The sequence below is a fragment of the Lepus europaeus genome, chromosome 17, assembly GCF_033115175.1.
Source record: "Lepus europaeus isolate LE1 chromosome 17, mLepTim1.pri, whole genome shotgun sequence".
Taxonomy (NCBI): domain Eukaryota; kingdom Metazoa; phylum Chordata; class Mammalia; order Lagomorpha; family Leporidae; genus Lepus; species Lepus europaeus.
This window is the reverse complement of record NC_084843.1, coordinates 38,010,240-38,032,291: the sequence shown is the minus strand read 5'-3', so window position 1 is coordinate 38,032,291 and position 22,052 is coordinate 38,010,240. Positions and strand designations below refer to the sequence as shown.

Below are 22,052 nucleotides of genomic sequence, written 5' to 3'. Positions count from 1 at the left end.
CATCAACACTCATTAGGGATCAGCGGTTGATCCAAGAAGGTGCTTGCCTTGATGCAACTATATGCCTTTTAAGAAGATGATATCATCCCTGAGTGGATAAGTGTATTCCATTCACTGGCTGACAGTTAAAAGAAGGGAGAAGATGAGAGTGGGAATCATTATAAAGTTTCTATGAGAAACACAGAGAAAGGCATACATTGCAGCACTGAGGGCAGAATAGGGTTTTCCAGACAAACAGAACAAACAGGAAATACACACACATACACAGACATTTCAAAAAGTTCATGGAAAAATGAAATTAAAAAATGTTTATTGTGGTGTACAAAATTTTTTAAAGAGTTTCATAACGTGCATTTTCCATGAAGTTTTTGAAGACCTGTCACATATGCGTTTTATGTGTATATGTTTATGCGTGTGTGTATGGAGAGAGGGGGTGTGTGTGAGATTGAGATTTACCATGACAGATGACTGTGGAGGTCTGCAAGTTCCATGATCTGTTTCTGTGTAACTAGAAGACCCAGGAGAGCCGGTGCTCTAGTTCAGCAGGAGTCCAAAGGCCTGAGAACCAGAGGGCTGACCATCCCCATCTGAGGTCAGAAGAGAACTTATATCCCAGTTCTAGTGGCACAGTCACTCAGAGAGAGAGCAAATCCTCCCTTCTATTACCCTATTATCTATTCAGGGGAAAGGCGGACTCAACAAATTAGAGGAGGATAACCTGCTTTATGCAATGTACTGGTTCAAATGGTAACCTTATCCAGAAACACTCTCACATACACACCCAGAAAGAACACTTAGGCAAGCATCTTAGTCCCATGGTCCAGTCAAGCTGATGCACACAATTAACCATCACCAGGTCAGCCAGAAGAGAGCACTGGGACACCGGGAACTTGAAAACAGAGATGAGGAAGCAGGAATGATAACCTTCCTTCACAATTAGCTGGAATGTAACCTTGAATTTGCAGGATCTGCAGTCCTTGGTGTGAGATAGGAGATATTTACGGATGCAAGAGTGAATGCCTCAGAGCTCAGCTGCCCACAAAACCAGTCAGTCACGGCTGAGATGTGTTTTGTGGAATGGAAGATGTAATAAGATACAACTCTGAGAGCTTGATTTTTCTACCTCAAATTAATGCCACTGAGCTCCTTTGGCGTCAGTTCCTTCACCCACACAGTGGAGATGACAATAACCTTTTAGGGTTGCTGTGCAGATTATCAGAATAACAGATGAGTAATAAATACCTACTAAATGTGAGCTGCTACTAAGCAGTGCCATTATATAGACAGATAGATAGATAGATAGATAGATAATGTGTGTGTGTGTGTGTATGTATATATCCACAAATAATGGTGAAAATGTGCACTATGGCCAATGTCAACATCTCACACTGGTAATAGTCCATAGATGTTTAACAAAATATCTATTCTTTGTTTTATTGAACATTTGATCAGCTGTTTAGCTGTAAGAACAGATAGGTGATGCACTGATTCTTACCTGATCTGTGCTGGTGGCAATACTAATCATCTCATGGAAAGAGTCAGTCAATGATGTGGAAATTTTCCAGCTCTGCACTTGTAATCTGTCTACTATAGTTGCTGTTTGGCATCCATGTTTAGGCCTGACATGTTATTTGAAACCCAGTTGTATCCCATCACCTTCATCTAGTTGAAACCCCCTTGGGGCCTGCGCTGTGGCATAGCAGGTAAAGCTGCAGCCTGCAGTGCTGGTATCCCATATGGGTGTCGGTTTGAGTCCCATCTGCTCCACTTCTGATCCAGCTCTCTGCTATGGCCTGGGAAAGCAGTGTAGGATGGCCCAAGTACTTGGGGCCCTGCACACACACAGGAGACCTGGAGGAATCTCCTGGCTCCCGGCTTCGGATCAGCCTAGCTCCAGCCACTGCAGCATCTGGAAAGCGAACCAGCAGATGGAAGACCTCTCTCTTTCTCTTTCTCTTTTTCTCCCTCTTTCTCTCTCTCTCTCTGCCCCTCTGTAACTCTGCCTTTCAAATAAATAATCTTTTTAAAAAAAATTTTAAAAACTTCCTCTCCCTACATAGTTGCTTTCAGTATAGCCCACTTGTTCCTCATCTCATGACCCAAACCCAACACATCCCACAAAAACACTAATGGTCAACACCAAAGTCATGTAAGTAAATGCCCTGCCCATCTCAGGTATTTTCTTTAAACCAGCCAATCCACAACCCCAGTGGGAGAGCCTAATGGATAACCCTCACGGGACCTAATGAAAGCACAACCCCACAAATCCTCACTCTTGCTCTCCACCCCTAATTAAGCTCCTAGCTGCCTCTGCCAGCACTGCTAACCTCTCTGGGACCTGTGAGTAATAATTTCTTGTTCCAGGTATTTTGGTTTCACTTCCCGTGTGTCTCACCTGACCAAGTCACCTGAACTTAACTTTCCTCTGGTCAGGGTCTCCTAGAGAGTGGTTTCTTTGGCTAATGGCCATTCTCAATTGAGAGATCTCAAGAAAAAAAAGAAAAAAAAAAAGAAAGAAATCATAAAAATAGAAATGACTTAAACATACACATCTATATTTACATGTCTTTAAATATCATACTTGCAGACGAAAGTGATCTGTGTTTTATCTTCCTCTATAAAAATGCTGGAGTTTTGGTGCCAACAATAAGTACTAATTCCTATCAAGGGTGGAGAACATCTGGCCCACGGGCTGTGGAAGGCCTATGAAATCATTTGGTCTAGCCCTGTCAAGGCAACCACAGGTGAAACCTGAAATTCAATAAACCTATAGACACTTAATTTCTAAGGTGATAATTTTGTATGCCCCACAAAAGATGTTGAAAGTATCCAAACAGCCTTTGGCAGGAAAAAAAAAAAAAGGTTCCACATCCCTCTAAAGGTATGAAAGAGACAACTTGTGAGCAACTTGTATATTTCTTTGACAAAGATTCTATAACCATATAAAATGATTTTTATGTCATTTCCCATTCATCATACTTTTCCTCAGTAATAACACACAGAATTGGCTACAGAACTCTATCTTCCAGAATGTTTTGGAGCAACCATTCTCAACAATGGAATCCAGAAAAGCTATACTAGAATCAGCCAGTAGGCCCTCTGCATCCCCAGCCTGGCCCCAAGGACAAAACAGATCTCTTGCAATGGGGCCCAAGAACCTTCCCACTTAACAAGCTGCCTAGGTCATTCTTACACCAAGAGGGACTTGGAAAATATTGAGTAGGCCACGACTGGGCCTGGCCAAGGCCAGGGGCTAGGAGCTTTGTCTGGGCCTCCCATCTAAGCCATTTTCCATTGCTTTTCCCAGGCCATTGATAGACTAGCGGGATCAGAAGTGGAGTGGCCAGGACAAGGGTCGGTACCCATATGGGATGCTGGCATTGCAGGTGGTGGCTTTACCTGCTATGCCACAACACCGGTCCCAAGAGGCTTTCATTTTAAATAGACAAATTTTTCTTCTGTAACCCATGAAATATCAATGTCATATCACACCAGCCCAATGTTGCTAAGCTTTTCCCACATTTTCCCCCTAAACATTTTAAATTCGCAATTATAGCTTCATATCATAACACAAAATATGAAGTGTTATTTTCAGAAACTGATGTTCAACATAAATTTAACATGTTTCCAGGTAGGGTACTACCCTTTTTCCCTAATACCTTGACCAGTGCTCTAAATGTGCTGTTATGTTAGCTAAGCCAGTTGCCAAGGCCAGCCCACATTTAAGGGGCACTAGTTTCCATTTTCAAGGTGGTAATAGAATGGAAATTTTGGCCACCTTTAATCTACCGCATATGTAATGGCTGTGATATACTTCCTCCAACAAACACCCTAATTTACCTTGAGACTTTTTTCTCTCACACATTAATTATCCAGAAGTGTATGGCAATTTAAATATTAGATGTTTTTGCTGATATTCCTTTTTCTTATTGATTTCAAACTTACATACATTTGGCCAGTTAGGACCTGTAAGATCTCAGTCCTGAGACTTGCTAGCATAGGTTATGTCATGATGAGTATTCCTCAGAGTCTGTACATATCAACCAGATAAACAGAATATCTTTGTGTTCATTATTTGACTGAATTTTATGTTTGCTCCATCCATTACTCGGGCCCTGCACCCGCATGGGAGACCAGGAGGAAGCACCTAGCTCCTGGCTTCGGATCCGCGCAGTGCCCCAGCCACAATGCACTGGCCGTAGCAGCCACTTGGGGGGTAAACTAATGGAAAAAGGAAGACCTTTCTCTCTGTCTCTCTAACTCTGCCTGTCAAAAAAAAAAAAAAAAAGCATTAAGAAACTAAACATTTTTTAGTTCCTTGTTTAAAAAGAAAAGAAAATGTTGGGTTTACAATAAAGGTGTTGTGGTTACTTGAAATAACCTTTTAACATTACATTTTAACATTACAATCTTTTGCCTGCAAATTCTGTTGGTGATACCTCATTAAATTTATTCTTTTTTTGTTTGTTTTTGCCTTAAGAACAAGCTAGCTAATCTTTCAAAAATTTTTATACTATCTTTATTCATTAGCTACCACCACAAATATTTGTCTTTCAGGGTCTGGCTTATTTCACTTAGCATAATGATCTCCAGTGGCAACTATTTGTTGCAAAGTCAGGATTTCATTCTTTTTTTAATGGCTGAGTAATCATTTAAAATTTCAAAACCTTTCAAGGTTTCCTGATCACCATGCAGGTAACTGGAGAGGAAAAACACAGGGCAAAAAGTGGCAGTTGTCTCAAGACTCTGATTCCCATTTCAGGGCACATCTCCGTCAGGTGCGGTTCCCAGAGGCTGGCTGTTCCTGGCAGCTCCCCACCCCTCCTGTGCCGACACCCTCCCCACATCAGCTCCTCACAACGTGCTGTAGAAGAGCCTTGCAAAACTAGGGCCCTTGTGTGCAACAGGGACGCCGGAATAATTTCTCACCTGGATAACTACCTGCTAGGTTTTCACTGCGTGAGCAATTACTCATTTTTCATGAACGGTTAAGTTTTGTGATTATTTTCTTACATTGTATTTGTTCTGATCATAATTCTTGAAATGTAATTTTTTGTCTGAACCTAATTAAACACTGGACTATATTTTGTATGCTTTTTCATTTTTCTTATGATTCATTTTTATATTTCTTAAATGCATAGCCATGTGACAGATTTAAAAAATAATTCCTTCACCTGATGGTTTGCAAATCCTTGCTATATACCACACTCCTTTAAACATACTGAAACATAACACAACTCTAGTTCAGTGTCTGAGTTTTTTTCCCCTGCAAAACAGTAGAACGTTGTATTAGATCATCCATTTGCCTCTCCAGCTCTGAGATTCTCTATGCATCTTTTACTTACATTTTCCTACAGGCAGAAGATTGACTTTGTGAACTATCCATGACACATTTTGTATTTACAGCTGACTTCCTGCTGCCTCTCATAACGGATCTGAACCACCTCTCCTACGGTGAGACCGTGTGAGTTTAAAGAATGAAGAGTGTTCTAATAATAACCTAATCAAAAGACAATACAGAAAAGGAATTTGGCACCAAAAATATTACATAATCCACCTCCAGAATAAATTCTAGATACTTCTTCCCATCTGCTACTTTGGATTACCACTGTTTGCCTCCACTAGGACAGGCACAATCCCTTCATCTTAGCAGGCTTTAAAGTGCCACAGTTCAACAGAACCGCTCCCTGGAGATCCGCATCTGATGCTCATCAACCTCTCCTACTCTCTGTTTCACATTAACCACAGAAAATTTTGGTCTTGCATTTTTACTGATGATCACATCTCTGCCAGCTTCCGCACAATTATTTTTATTATTTATCTCAGCAGGAACTTAAAAAAGCAAAGTGTTTTATGTTAAGACAGGACTTTCCTTCTCCAGAAAAAGAAAGACAAAGCAAGTTTAAAAAGTCACCCAATTAGATAAACTTCCATCTCTGGGGACTAGATGTCCTGAGGTGGTTCTCAAAGTCTGCACGTCTCACCAAAGTATCTAACAAGGTTTTCCTTGCTTCGAGTTCAGGGTGAGTAAGTAACGCCATCACATTATGCATTTCTCAGGATGTTTTTAAAATGCACTGACCCCCCGAAAGTTTCCAGTGGCTTCTTTGTATACAGCTAAGGACCATCTGGCTTGCTGCAGATAAACAATTTCAACATATGGGCCATCGTACATACACAGCTCTGCTCTACTAGTGCAGAAAATTAAGAAAAGGTCGCTCTCTTGATATAATTCATGCACAAGAAGCAGCTTTATGGAGTAAAGGGCCTGCCCCAAGTGCACACAGAAGCTTAATTCCAATTCCTTTTCCCGCAATTACTGAGCATGCCAAGTCTCCTCAATTTCCTCATATGCAAATTTAAAAGGACGCCTAGTGAACTCTGGGCCCTCTCTGTCTCCTCCTCCCTCTTTCCTTCCCATTCAGAAATAGTTAGTACCTGCCTCCATTCACATGTCCCCAGCACAGCGCTGGGGGATGGACATGCTGATGTGGAAAATGGAACTATGAACAATGATGAAGACATAATGAAGTAGCCACTGAGAGCAGGAAGAACACCCCAGATGGAGGCAGAAAGCACATGTAACGGTCCAGAGATGAGAAGGCACATGGGCGCTTTAAAATAATCCAAGATTTGTAAACATTTACATCTATTACATTGAGGACCTTGTCAACAATTAAAACTGCTGAAAAGAAAATTCTCACCATCTCCAGATGGTGATTAGTAACATAAAATACCTGAAATTGCCAGCATTTTAAATTCATATTGTTGGTCTCATGCCTGCAGTTGATGAATCTAAAAAAACTGCACAAAAATATCATCACCAACACATAGAAAAGCATTGCAAGCCCATGACACTGTGGTAAATGCTACAAGAGTTATGAAACGGTTTCCAGAAAACCTAGGAACTGCAAGAGTGCCTCCTGTTTCCTATTTACAGAATAGCACTAAACACTAAAGCAACAGTGATTCAATTATCTCTCCCAAGCACCATCTCCCAGCGCCCAGCCTTGTCGGAGGATGACAGCTGATACCCTAAAGTGAGAAGAGAGATTAGTCATAATAGTCATTCTTGCCTGAGCAATCATAACACATATATACATATACATATACATATATCTATGTTTCTTTCGAAGATTTTCTCATCTTAGTTCAAAGCTGTACTGTTGGCACAGACTATGTCACATGGGAAACCTATTAATTGACTGCTACTTTTCTCATTTCCTTTCAGTTTCTACCTTTTCCTTTCATTTGGCTGCAACACATTTCAAGCACAGCATATACATGAAGCTATAGCCAGAATGAAGCAGAGAGTTCAACACTCAGCCATTCAAGTCTGGCAAAAAAAAAAAAAGTCAATTTGAATAACTAAAGTCTTAATAAAAAAATTAAGCAATTTGAAAACCTAAATCAGTCCAACTCATCATAACACCCTGGTTCAGGTGCCCCAGCACTTGCTATCTTGTATTGTGACAGTTGGAGGGAGATGTACCTGCCTTCTGCCTGATGGCAAATTCCTGCACAGTAAGGCCTACACCATACCACCTCTGTTGATGTTTACAGTGCTGAACATAGCGGGAGCCCAACAAATGCCCACTAATCAGAACCAGAAATGAACACTGCTTAAAAAATAAAAACTTACTATATGGACGACTCCTCACGGCGAGATGTCATTAAGTACAGAACCAGCAGCTACCTGTTAGGATTTGGGCAGACTGGGAAACTGTGCCCTTGTGCAGTTCTGGGAAGAGCAACATGTAGGACATCAGACCTTTAATTGGAAAACATTACTTAAGTTCCTTTATTACAGCTACAAATAAACTTTATTTGATGTAATGTAGTAAAACATTTTCAAATTTAACAACATGTATCTGACCATAATTCATCATTGAAATTATGAATATAAGTTTACACACAGTCACTTTAGCAAATCTGTGGTTCAGGAATTTGCACAAGCTTTGTCTGAAAGGACAGCGCCCACTGCCCCTCTTGGAAAGCAGCTCTTCCCTGCCTCTGGCACGAAGCAATGTCAGTGACAGTTGGAAGAAGTCCATAATCCAGGCTGGAATTGCACCGATTCCCGTGAGAGGACTGCTTCCTTTATTGTAGGAAAATAAGATTCTCTTCCAGTTCTCTTTTATCAAATGAAGATTGTCATTCATTTCCCGCCTTACACTTACAGGTACTCTTCTGACCTGCTGTATTCCTGCCGCCTTTGCTGCTATTTACTACACAGAACTATTCTGTAAAAATACACTACCCGTGTGGGACTGTTTCCATTTCCTTACCCGTCCTTAACGTCGGTCACTTTTTATTTTTGGTGGTGGTGGTGGTTGGGGTAGAGGGGTGTCAGGGGACAGAATTACCCAGACACAAACTTGATATAAGATACAAGGAACACAAAAACAGATTCTTCAGAAGAAACAAAATGGGATTCTGGAGCTCTTCCCAGGAGACTCCAGATGCCCAACAATTCACACGATGGAGGCAACGCAGGCTGCCCAGTGAGGATGAGCGGGTGCCCGCTCCATCGCCGGGAGCACCACAGCCACTCGTGGACACTCCATTACTTTCTCACAAGCTGGAGCCGTGGGCCAGCCTGGGGGTCCACAGCTCCCTTGTATGAATTAGAGTCACAAATATGCCAACAATCATGTTACCATACAGTGCAGTGAGATCGCAATCGCTCTCCATCTGACAAAACAAATCCTCACAGAAGGAATCCCCTTCACCTCTCAGGAACCCCTCCACTTGTGAGCCCAGGAAAAGCTTTACTCGAGTTTTACCCTTCTCTCCATCCTGAGGTCTGTTCCTGAGTTACACCATAACAGAGAAAGGAGGTTGCTGGGAGATCACAGGTACCCTGCAGAAAAGCCAAACTATTTGACAGAAGCTTTAAACAAACACTGCTCTGGGAAATCGTTTGTATTAGCTTATGACTGCATTCTGTTTTCTAACACGGACATGCAACATGTTCAACACTACGCTTACTGGGGTTTGCTTGGAGAAACACCCTTCTGTCATACAACAAAATACATTCTGTCTCATGAATGATGCCTGAATACGCACCACGGTGCCTAGACTCAGAAGCAGGGGACGTGTGCACTGGCACTTTCTCCCACTGGCATGGGTGTGGACATGACACAAAGCACCACAAACTGCTTCCCTTCTGGAACTCAGTTCTGCTAGTGTGCTTAGTGCTGAGATGAACTGGCTGCCTGGCACAGAGAACTGTTTGCATTTGCACACAAGAGCACTGATCCACAACAAAAGGAGAGCTCACCATCTCCCTCGTAAAAGACTTTGTACAACAGATCACCCTGCTTGTCACATCTTAACCATCCCCAGAAAGGACGGGAGCCGCTTTCCATTCTGCAGTCTTGGCAAATGATTTCCTTCTGTTTCCACCTGTTTTGCCTTGTTTATTTCATCTCCATGATTCCGCTTTGATCATGAATCATGACCTTTTTTTCTACAGTAGTCAGAGTTTTGTCTATAAAGAAAGAAAGAAGACAAAGAGAAGAGAAAGAGAGAGAGAGAGAGAGAGGAAAATGATTTAGCAGAACCATAAATGTGAGTTTTCATTTTGTGGTGGGTGGATTTAATTTTTTACAGCAGTCAGTAATTTGAATCATTTGTGGCTTCTAAGGGTTTACGAGCACCTCCAGAGGGAAAGAAAAAGTGCTGTAGCTCTTTTCATAAATTTTATGATGTCTACATGTTGCCAAGCCCTTACTTAATATATTTGCAAATCAGCCCCAAATCACCCATTTAGAAATTTACTTTCATAATACAGCTGAAGCCAAAAATGACTTTGCTCCCAAAAATCCTTGCAAAATACTACAGCACTTACCCTCCTGGAAAAGAAGAATAACTACTACTGAGAAGCAGTCCCCTCTTCACCAAGGAAGGAGTGTGATAGTAAACTCCCTGTGCAGAGACCAGAAGTTCTCCTCCCCACACTTCCCCCTGCAGAGTCCTTTCTCCTGGTGTGAGTCATGCCCCGATCTCTGCACCTGTGCGGTCCTTGACTTACCACACTGCCCAGACCTGGGACTATGCTCCCAGTCTCAGCCTTGCCAACCCCGGTCCTGTTCCTCCTCATCTGGTGTCCCCCTCCAAAGACAGCTTGGCTGGCTCTTCAGATCGGTGATTCAACAGAAGGATCTCCTTGGAGAAAGGACCTATTTCCCCGAAAAACGCAGCCTCTGTTCCCCAACCTCATACAATAGCGCCTAAGGTCAGCTGCTACTCTTCAGCCCAGACCCAGCAATGCAGGCTCCTGGGTATCTGGGAGTGAGAATGGAACCAGGCGGTGTCCCAGCTGTGCTCCATCAACACTGACCCCTGGCCCAGGGCCTCCACAAGCTCTCCTGATCTCCAGGCCTCTGCCACAGCTCCACCTCCCTCTCCTTTCCACCTACCTTCCAGCTGGCTGCAGTGGTCTGGGGATTCCAACTCCCACACATCTCGGACACTTTTTTTTTTTTTTTTTTTTTTTTTGACAGGCAGAGTGGACAGTGAGAGAGAGAGACAGAGAGAAAGGTCTTCCTTTTGCCGTTGGTTCACCCTCCAATGGCCGCCGCGGTAGCGCGCTGCGGCCGGCGCACCGCGCTGTTCCGATGGCAGGAGCCAGGTGCTTCTCCTGGTCTCCCATGGGGTGCAGGACCCAAGGACTTGGGCCATCCTCCACTGCACTCCCTAGCCACAGCAGAGAGCTGGCCTGGAAGAGGGGCAACCGGGACAGGATCGGTGCCCCGACCGGGACTAGAACCCGGTGTGCCGGCGCCGCAAGGCGGAGGATTAGCCTGTTGAGCTACGGCGCCGGCCTCGGACACTTTTTTCCTAGTCTGAATGCTACCCTCCTAGTGCAGGCCCCCCTGATCTGAGACCGCTCTCTGAGGTTCTCCTCCTAACCCATCTCTCATCTCCTATAACAAGGCCCTCCATACACCATGCATGCTGCAGCCTGGCCTCACTCCTGCTCAGAAACCCTCAACTCCCCGCCTACACCAGTGCCCATGTGGCCCTGCAGCTGCCCCCCAATCTTTCCAATTTCCCCATATTCCTGAAGACATGCCCCAGGATCCTCGGCCGCACCCCTTCCTCAGCTACGACCCCTCTACCACAAGCAGTCCCCACTCCACCTCCACCCCCCATCCCTTCCTGTTAAAATTCTACTTGTTATTCAGCACCCACCTCACATACCACCTCCTTCATGATTTCCACCTTGGACATTTTCATCCTTAGAATTATACCCCTTGCAAACCTCCTCTTTCTTCTACATTCCTCTGTACTGCTTGGTTTTATATTGTGCGATGCATAGTTATTATCTATCTCTAGTAGAAAAAGCAAAAGAGGGCAATCACCTACCTTTCCTACTTTAAAGAGACACCACAAAGTTAAAATGTAGGTCATTGTAAAGCAAGAAGAAAATTAGCTCTTACTATTATCAGTTAAAGATTTCATAAGAATAAAGTGCTGAGTTCCAGCTAGTTAATGATGAGTGCCATACCACTGTGGGGAAAAAAAACACATCAATAAAAAAATGGCAAACATTTGTTTCTGTCTTTAAGACAATGCCCTCTGCAGCCACTCCGGGTTTCAAGGGCTTGTTGTTTCTTCCTAATTTCCTGTGAGATCAATCTCATTTTATTTTTTTTCCCAAAACACTATTGGTTTCCATTTAAAAAGGACGAAATTTGCCCTGAACTCCAAAGGTTCAGCACAAACCCTGGAGCTGCATATCGACAGAATCCATGGCAGAAATCCAAGGTTACTCTGCTACGAGTCACTGCCATGAACGGCTGCAATCGACAAGGATTGTAAAAGGCACTTTGAAGACAAAGACAATTCAGTCACCAAGGAGAAAAGAGGAGGAGGAAAGTAAGAGCTACTTCAAAACTATTTCGTGCAATTCTTCCAGTGTGGTAGTATTTTAAAATTGCTTTTCAACAGGATTCATAAATGGTGTCAAAGACCCTGAAGCATCAAAACGTCATACTTAAAATTTATGGCAATTGAAAGCAAATCCACAGGTTAAGTCACCAAATTCCAAAAGAAAAAGACTGTCTGCTTATATCAGTTTATCACATTTAGTTTGGTATTGCCAGTATTTGTATTCTTGTGAAAAGGTTAAAAAAGATTAAAATTGATACTAATGAATTACAATTACCAGTGCAAAGTACTCATAGCATTCCCCACCCCCACATTTACTCTGTTGTCCTCAAGGAAAATTCTCAAGTGCCTGCTGGACTCCTGCAGCTCCGTTTATGCTGATCAAGAAAATGAGAGGAGGCCAGCACAGTGGGTTGAGCTGCCCACTAGGATGCCAGCATCCCACATGGACTCTGATTTATGTCTTGGCTGCTGCTCCATTTCTGCTTCTGCTCCAGCTCCCTACTCATGCTCCTGGGAAGATGGCCCAAGTGCTTGGACCCCTTCCACCCACTTGGGAGATGCAGATGAAGCTCCTGGCTCCTGTCTTTCCTGATCCAGTGTGTGTGGCCGTATGGGGAGTGAATCAATGGATGGAAGATTCTCATTCTCTCTCTCTCTCTCTCTCTCTTCTCCTGGGTGTGCGTCTCCCTCTCTCTGTAACTCTGCCTTTCAAATAAAAATCTTTAAAAAAAAAGAAAATGAAAATGGGAAGAAACGGGTAAATATTTGGAAGCAGCAATACTGGTCTAGTAAAGTGTTTACATGACGAAGAAAGCAAGCTTCTTTGTAGGACAAAGAGTAGAGTCAAGAAGGCAGATCCAAGAGCAAAAGACAAAAGGACTAGAACCCAAGCAGCCAGGGGAAGTAAAGGGCTGGAGAAACTACAGGGAGAAGCCCAGAGACTTCAGGGTGGCCACCAGATATGTAAAAGCTGGACAGAGACAGGTGGAGGTGCAAAGGACTCAGACTTGCTATGAGCTCTGAATTAGATACCCTTTGTAATTCTTCCAGAGACTGGTTACGTCTTTCACACCCAGTAGTTATGGTAGTTACGAGTTTTTTAGGGTACCCAACTTGCATTTATTTGAATGAAACTGCAGAGTGAGGATTATGGAGGTTCTTATTCTGCTTTCAAATCCTTTACTCACTACCGCCAACACCTGTATAGCTACCCCAGCCCACTGAGTTACAAGTTTCCAGAGCTGAGGACTGTCACTCATCTTTATACCCTTACTATGCCTGACACTTTGCCTGCTACTTAGTAGATCCACAAAAGATCTGGAAAAAGCCAGTGGAGACCATCTACCTCCATTCTCTACCTCTGGTCCATCCCACAACACCACTCAGTCTTCACCATGTTGATGACTCCATTCCTCTGGATGTACTGACTTACTGATGACGTCCTATTGCCTAGACCAAGGTTTTTCAGATGTAGCATTGTGGCCTGGGTAATTCTTTGCCGTGAATGGCTGACCTGTGCACTGTAGGGTCTTTTTTTTTCTTGTTGTTGTTGTTTTTTTTTTTTTTTTTTTACAGGCAGAGTGGACAGTGAGAAAGAGAGAGAGACACAGAAAGAAAGGTCTTCCTTTACCGTTGGTTCACCCTCCAATGGCTGCTGCAGCCAGCACACCATGCTGATCCAAAGCTGGGAACCAGGTGCTTCTTCTGGTCTCCCATGCGGGTGCAGGGCCCAAGCACTTGGGCCATCCTCCACTGCACTCCTGGGCCACAGCAGAGAGCTGGACAGGAAGAGGGACAACCGGGACAGAATCCGGTGCCCTGACTGGGACTAGAACCCGATGTGTCAGAGCCACAAGGCGGAGAATTAGCCTATTGAGCTGTGGCGCAGGCCGCACTATAGGGTCTTTAGAGGCAACCCTGACCTCCAACCAGCAGGTGCCAGCAGCACAATTCCCTCCCAGTTGTGACAAGAAAAATGCCTCCAGAATTACCAAATTCTCAGGGTAGGAAGAAGGCTAAATTACTCCTGGCTGAGAACCACCTGTTTCCAATTTCTTGGAGCTAGCACTAAAGGTCCTTCATAATTTTGTCTCAATCTACCTTTCTACCCTGGTCTCAAACTCTCCCCTCGCTCCAGTGCTTAGCTTCGTGTAGGCTGTCCATTTTATAGGCTCCAACATTGGTGTCTCTACATAAAATGATGCCCTTCACATGGGATACCACTTCTGCTATCACTCAGCTATAAATACCTTGACCACCTTCCTAGACATTTTGAGCCCATAGCTTCAGGATCTGCTGCTCATCACAGAGCATTAGTGTCAACTCTGAGTAATTTTCCTCTCCTTCAAATCCTATAGCTTTTCCTGCCTTCATTTTTACATTTTACCAAAAGGGTAGGTGTGCATACATCCCAGTCCATTTAGGCTGTCATAACAAAATACCTTAACAGGGTAACTTATAAACAAGAGAAATGCAGAGTCTGGGAAGTCCAAGACCAACACATCACAAAATTTCAGGTCTGGTGAGGGGGTCCCTCTCTGCTTCGTAGATGGTACCTACTAGTTGTATCCTCACATAGCAGAAGGCATGAACAAGCTCCCTTGGGCCTCTTCCATTAAGGGTACTAATCCCATTCATGAGGGCCCTGCCCTCATGACCTAATCCCCTCCTAAGGCCCCATCTCCTAATGCTACTGCACTGGGGATTAGCTTGTAACATGTGATGCTGGGGGACACAAACTTTCCTACCCTCGTGGCATGTGTACATGTTTATGTATGGTTTTTCCTAAAGACATGTATGTACAAGGCCAGGAAAGACATCATATATTTCCTATATCCTTGTCAATGCACAACAGTTATACAAATGGCAATGAAAGGTAACTCTTCCGATATTAGTACTGATGCAAAAACTGCCTGATACAGAGTTAGAAAAACAGCAGCTATTTCAATTTCATAGAATAGCTTTATCATTAGAAATTTCCTAAAGTTGATGGATATTTTAAGTCATCCTAAAAGATTTAAACATTTTATCATTATAAATAAAACTGAAACAGATATGAGAGAGGGACAGTAATATTCTTAGATCAGAGAACAGCAGAGTATAGCCTGTAGGCCAGATCCAGCTGGCTGCCTCTTTTTGTAAACAAAGTTTTATTGGTATAGTCCTATCCATCTTTTTAACGTCAATGACAAGGGCAGAGATGAGCACTATCAACAGATGACTATGCAAACTGGAAACAGTTAACTATGTGGCCCTTCACAGTAAGCTTGCTGATCTCCAAGTTGGACTCACAGGGGAAAAAAAAAAAATCCAAACCTCTGTACTAACAAAAGATACAAAGGCAATGCCCTTGGACTTTATGTTAGCTGATTTATTTTTCTAAAAAGCACAGTAGAACGGAAGTTAAAAGCACTTTGGAACACAGACTTCTTGAGCTTAAATGCAGCCCTAACCTTCTTTATCTGTATGACTGTGGGAAAATGATTCAACCTCACCAAGCCTGTGTTCTTATCTTTGGAATGAAGATAAAGAAAACCAACCAATCATAAAGCATTGGGTGTTCAGTGATATAATTTGCACACAGTGCTTGTGTAGGATCTGACAGTGAACACTCAGTAAATATGACCAATATTGTTTTGAACTGAAAATACTATTAGGGTTATATTTTAAAAATTATCATTTTGTAAGCTGAACTATTTGTGAATTGTTAGCTAAGATAATCAGTGAAATTGTTCTCAAGTGCTTAGAGTAGAATGCATGCAAGTACAGTGGTGGTTTCTGGTGCAGGATTTTCTTCCCTGGTCTATATGTTGGCTGCATAACTGGACTCCTTGCCACCTGTCTTTCCCTTCTCACTAGTGCCAGAGACTTTCCTCCAACCCAGCCCTCAGCACACTACTTCTAAAACCAGCATGCCTCCTTTTTCCTATGCTACACATTCCCGGGTCCTGGCAAAATAATCTGCTTGCTTCGTCCAGGAAATAGTTGCTTCCCAAAGGTAAGACTGTGTGCCAACTCAAAGGACTCACTTATCAAGACTAATAGCTTGCTCATTAATGCTTGCTTCAAAGCCCTCAACATGCTGTACCCATTGATCTAAAGCTATTATGTCATAATCTCTGCCCGGTCTTCACAAGTACTACAACATAAAAGTGCCCAGCCCATGCCCTAAAACTCTATCAATATCCTGGCCATATGTCCTGCATCTGAGAAACTACTAAGACTGCCTAGGAGGTATCCTCCCATAGTGAAGTTAAGTCTATAAACGAAACTGACTTAGAGTTTATGGGTCATCCCAGTTGTCTTCTTGGAGAGCTAATGGCTTCAGTCCCCAGCTCAAAAATGTTCAGCAGCTCCTCCCTGTGTGCAGACTGAAATCATTTGAAAAGCAGCAAAATGATAAGGGTAACAGCAGGTGCATCAGGGCAATTCTCATCACTTCTACCAATTAGGGGCCATGTGATCTCAGGTCACTTACTTTTACGTTCCTGTGCTTCAGGTTATTCTCCAGGAAACCAGAACTGCTAGACTCACCTACGTCATAGGTAGCATGTACTAAGTAGTCAATCATTACTAGCAATCATCTCTAACATTTATCATCTATTGGGGTCAGGCACTCTATTAGAGTCTCCAAATACATATCTCACATGGTTCATTCCCTGAAGGAATTCAAAATCTCATAGGCAGACACTGGTGGTCAATGCAGTAGAATATTATAGAAAGATTTCTGTGGTAGCTCGTAGTATATATTCTAGACCTAAAATTACATTTTTAAATGCTACTCTTTTTTTTTTATTTATTTGAGAGGCAGAGTTACAGAAAGTGAGCAGGAGAGACAGAGAAAAGGCATTCAATCTGCTGGTTCACTCCCCAAGTGGCCACAATGGCCAGAGCTATACCAATCCAAAGCCAGGAGCCAGGAGCCCCTCCCATGTCTCCCATATGAGTGCAGGGTCCCAAGCACTTGAGCCATCTTCCACTGCTTTTCCAGGCCATAGCAGAGAGCTGGATTGGAAGAGGAGCAGCCGGCACCCATTTGGGATGCCGGCATCGCAGGCAGAGAATTAACCTACTGTGCCACAGCACTGGCCCCTAAATGCTACTTTTTATACTATGAACAATTACACTTGTATAAAACAGCATAGATGATAACAGAAGTAAAAATGAATACCTGTGAAGCCACATCCCACTCAAGAATAAGCACAGCTGTAGTCTTACAACTTGGGTTGTACATTAAAGGCATTCCAGTATATGAAACAGTATATATAACATTATATATACAGTATATATAACATTATATATACAATATAATATATATTATATATATAACAGTATATGAAACGTGCACCGCTAGGATTCAACTCACACAGGACTGAGACTTAGGGGTGACACCAGCTAAGTGTGGGATATCTTGCCCCAAGCCTCAGTAGCTTCTTCAGTCCGGACAGGGAGGGGCCCTCTCATCCAGGGTGGTCCCTGCTTCTCTGGCCCATTTTTTCCTGCCAGGGTCAGTGAGGTATACCTCCCTTCTCTGGCTCATGCCCAGGACCAACCTGCTCTCTCACACAATACCTTCCATCTTCTCACTCTGACTTTTCTTTTCCCTCGACTTTCAAACACACAGCTCTAAGGACCATTCTATATCCTTCCCTCTTGACGATGCCAGATTGGCTAATGTGTGGGTTATTTATCAAGCTTCCATGTCCTTCTCACCACCATGGTTTTGCAGATCCCAACACTCCACTGCAATTGCTTCCTGGAAAGTCACCAAGACCCAGACACACTAAACAATTTTGGACCTATTCTCAATTGCCAGGAAAGTGGGCAGCACTACTCAAATGCTCCCGTGCCTTTGAAGACCTTGTGTAACTCTAGCATCTCCCCAGAGCAACCACTGCCATTCACTCACACTGCTCCTATTTAGCCTGCGTGAATACAAAGGCACACTGGAAAGACCAGTTCTGCTTCCTTCTATCAAAGAAGGACAAGGCCATCAAAAGAGTTTTGCTGTATAGAAAAACAACAGCAACCAAAGTGATAACGCTGCAGGAATTTGGCTATGAGGACCGATTTGTATACCTTTTATAGAGAATGGATGCAAGGTGTCACCCTCCTTGTTTCACTTACATCTACTGCAATTCATCAGCAAATCAGTCTGGTCTTGCAGTCCATCTAAGCACGTTGGCTGTTGAAACCTACTGGCTGGGGGAACTGGAGACTATACTATGCTGAATTCAAATTTAAATCAGATGTGCTTCTAGCTACTGATTCGAAAACGTCCTACGATGTGCCCCCCCACCCACCCCCGAGGAGCTGCATAAAGGGGGTGAGGGGGCGAGAGGGATAAATAACAGTAAGGGACCTTACAGCGCAAACTCGGATCTCTCCGGCCTCTCGGCAAGCTTCAGGGCCTCGTGCATGCCTGCGGCCGAGAGCTTCCGGTTGATATTCCGGTACTGGCACTGGAGCAGGCTGCGATAGGTGGTCCTCAGGTCCCGGTTGAAGAAGGCATATATAAAAGGGTTAATGAGAGAGTTTGCATAGCCCAGCCACAGGCATGTCCTCTCCACCCAGAGCGGGATGCAGCTGCAGGCAGTGCCGCAGATGAAGGGTCTGGCTGTGGAGAGGAGGAAGAAGGGCAGCCAGCACACGGTGAAGGCCCCCACGATGATCCCCAACGTGGTGGCCGCCTTCTGCTCCCGCTTAAAGATGGAGATGTTTTTCCTTTCGTGTTTGAGGAGTCTCGAAAGGTTCGCACACTCTTCCACCTCCTTCTGCAGCTTCACCATGCCGTTCAGGGAGAGGATGCTGCCGGGCTGCGCACGGGGGAAGCCGGGGAACTTGTGCTTGGCGGCGCTCTTCCTGGCGGCCTTGTAGATGCGGTAGTACATGAAGAGCATGACGGACATGGGGATGTAGAAGGCCACGGCCGTGGAGTAAATCGTGTAGCCGAAATCCTGGCTGATCAGGCACACTTTGTCGTCGTTCACGTTCTGAGCCCAGCCGAAGAGCGGGGGCAACGTGATGGAGGCCGAGAGAAGCCACACGGACAGAATCATTTTTGCCATGCATTTCCCATTCTGCCTCACGGGGTAGGTGAGGGGCCTCGTGATGCCAAGGTACCTAAGGAGAGAGACGCAGAGAACAGTGGATACCGGGACCATAACGAACAACTGAGGAATTAACACTGGCCGGGCACTACCGCCAGGCCTCACCACTGCCCTTCCAGCCCGATTTTTTATTTCCATTTTGCAGAAAGGTAAGCTCGGGTTCTGAGATGTTACCTCTTTTATTCCAAGTCACACTGTCAGTCCGAGACTCTGCCAGGACTCAGCCTGAGAACCCTCTGGCTCTAAGGCTAGTCCATGCTTTTCCCATACCTAGCAGCCCGTCACAATCTACGGGGCCAATGAACAGATTACACACCTGCCTTCCCACCCCCATAACCAAAGCCACCAAAATCGTGAGGAGCAAGACATCTTGCTGCTGATGTAGAATGCTGTGCCACACCCTCACCTACTAACCCTGATCTATCACACCGTCATAGTAGAACACCCACTGATCGCGGTGGCTGTCTTACTTCAAACTCACTCTTAATTCATTTTACTTTTGCCCTGGCACTGATGCGAGAAAAAAAATTTTTTTTCTTTAAGATCACAGAGATATGTGAGATAGTTTGGAAATTCTCAACTTTGAGAAAGGAAAATAGGAAGAAAAAAATTGTTTTAATCTCCAGAAAATTCTCACATGACAGCACTGTCTGAGAAACCATTTGGGAAAAAAGCCTGCCTCATCTCTGCAGATCTGGGGAGGATCAAGAGTAAGGGCACATTTCTGAAAGTGATTAAGCAAGTCTAACATTTTCTCTCCACTGAGTTCCATACACAGAATAAATATTTCTCCATTGTTACTGAGAATTTGTCATGCAAAAGAGATTCAGCAAACAGAGAAAAACAAAGAGAATAAAATCTTTGTCCAAAAACTGAATAGTTTCCAAATTTCTTTTTTTCCACAATATTTAACTGCCTTAGCTTCTCTTTTGGGGAAAAGCATTTGAGAAGCAAAAACAGGTAAAAGCTGGCTACTATGTTGTTGGTACTGCCTCCTTTAAGTATATAAAAGACACAAGCTGGAAACATAAAAAGGACAGTTACAGAGAGTATCTGGCTCACCAATCTGATTTTTTCTGAAAGGCTGTCCATTGGGAGGTTAAAACATAAAAGAATAATAATAGTAATTCCTGCTGGCAGCACACTTGATGTTCAAATTATCCCACAGAAGTCCAAGATCATGCTTGCATCAGTGGACCACCGACAACAAGACAAAATTGAAATGGAATAAAAAGGCACAAGTGTACTCACTGGACTTGCTGGATCTGCTTACTCACTGAGAATACCCATTTATTCCCTCAACAGATATTAACAAAGCTGCTTCTGCGTGCCAGGCAGTGTTCTACATGTTGGGAGCATGGCAGGGATTTAAAGAGACCGACATCTTGAACACAGACCCATGAAGAAATTGTGCGGAGAGAAGGGCTGCGCCAGGGAGCAGTGGAAGGGGACGCTGATCCCTGCCAGGTGCCTCACTTCCCTGCCCCTGCCTTCCCTGTTCCCCAGGAAGCAAACCCACAAGCACTCGTCAGGGTTGATCCACAGCCATGAGGATGTCTTGGCTCCCAAACAGAACAAAGGAAGGGAAAGATGGAAGTGTTCCTGATAATGCAAAAACAAAAACTTGAGACAGAGAGAGAGAGAGAAGGAACTAGAAGGAAGAGAGGGAGACAAAGAGTGAGGTGTGAGGCAAAGAGAGAGGAAAGAGAGATAAATGAAAAGGGAAATATGAATCAGGGTTTGCTTTATATGGAATTCTCTGAGTTTCAAGCCATGGAAACAAATTTTTTTTTAAATTGAAGAAAAAAAAAGGAAGATGAGGAACCCTCTGAAGATGATGTTAAGACTGACCAGATGTGCACAATTAAGCAGATCCTTGCCAGAAGCAGAATGCAAACCACTTTTCCTATTAAGAATGTCTCCCTTCCAGACCAGCATTGTGACACTCCAGTTAAGGGACCATTTGTGATGCTGGCATCCCGCATCAGAGTACCAGTTTGAGTCCTGGCCATTCCACTTCCCATCCAGCTCCCTGCTAACATAACTGGGAAAGCAGCAGAGAATGACACAAGTGCTGGGGCCCCTGACACCCATGTGGGAGGCCCAGAGGGAGTTCCAGGCTCCTGGCTTAGGACTGGTCTAGACTTAGCTATTGCAGCCAACAGCTAAGTCTCTCTCTTTCTCTCTCTCTCCCTCTTTCTGTTGTTCTATCTTTTCAAATAAATAAATGTTTTTAAATTCATGAGAAAAATATAATTAAAACACATTTATTTAAGAAAAACAAAAATGTGTCCCTTCCCTTGCTTTGCTTTGCTTTAGGAGTATTCTCTAAATGTTTTCCGGTGGAAGTCTCTTGTAGATTTGTCTCCTTGGATCTGTTCCTTGCTCTCTACCTGCTCTTGTTCCCAGCTCCCCCCAGCAGCCTTTCCTGGAACGTGGACGTTGATCTCCCTTCCATCTCTGTTGACAGTGCAGGCATAAACTGCCTGTTCCCCAACCTGGATCAAGTATCTAAGACATCAGGCCAGGCTGATGCCCATGGTCTGCCAGAGCAGAGGTCCAACACACAGAGCTTAGGTCACAAAGTTCCCCAGGTGGCCACCAGATGGCATCATCAGGCCACCTTACACACACCCACTGGTGGGACAGAGGTTGGTATGGTAGATGGTTGGAGCAAGATTATTAGAAGAACAAAGTAAGATTATTTACACCAATAAAAGAAGTTATATTTTATTTGTGGAGTATTAGAAAAAATTAGCAAGCCTGGAACTCAAAACGTGGCACATGACTATTCTTGGAGTCAGTTTAGTCCTCTTCCCTTTCCCTCCAATTCTGCTTACTGGAAGGAGGTTCTACTTCAAGTTTACTTAAAACTCAAGGGTAGGTCTTCAGCCTAGTGGTTAAGATGTCCACAACCCATATCAGAGTGCCCAGGTATGATACCTGCCTCTGGCTAATGCAGACCGTGGGAGGCAGTGGCGATGGCTCAAGTAAGTGGGTTCCTGATAAAGCTGGATTGAGTTTCCAGCTTCAGCCCTGGCC

At 43.9% G+C, this 22,052-nt stretch overlaps 1 protein-coding gene across 2 annotated transcripts in view; it reads right to left on the bottom strand.

Annotated features, from left to right (window-relative positions):
• HTR7 (5-hydroxytryptamine receptor 7) overlaps positions 1–22,052 on the bottom strand; it is a 122,480-nt gene that overhangs the window by 16,781 nt on the left and 83,647 nt on the right. The window contains exons 2-3 of one of the 2 annotated variants that reach the window (XM_062214601.1): positions 18,268–19,023; positions 7,878–9,493 (exon numbers count right to left, since the gene is read on the bottom strand). In XM_062214601.1, the coding sequence (XP_062070585.1) occupies positions 9,451–9,493; positions 18,268–19,023 (799 nt within the window). In that variant the 3' untranslated portion in view covers positions 7,878–9,450. Of the gene's footprint in view, positions 1–7,877; positions 9,494–18,267; positions 19,024–22,052 lie in introns of those variants that run through there. The other variant, XM_062214600.1, reaches the window with a different exon arrangement.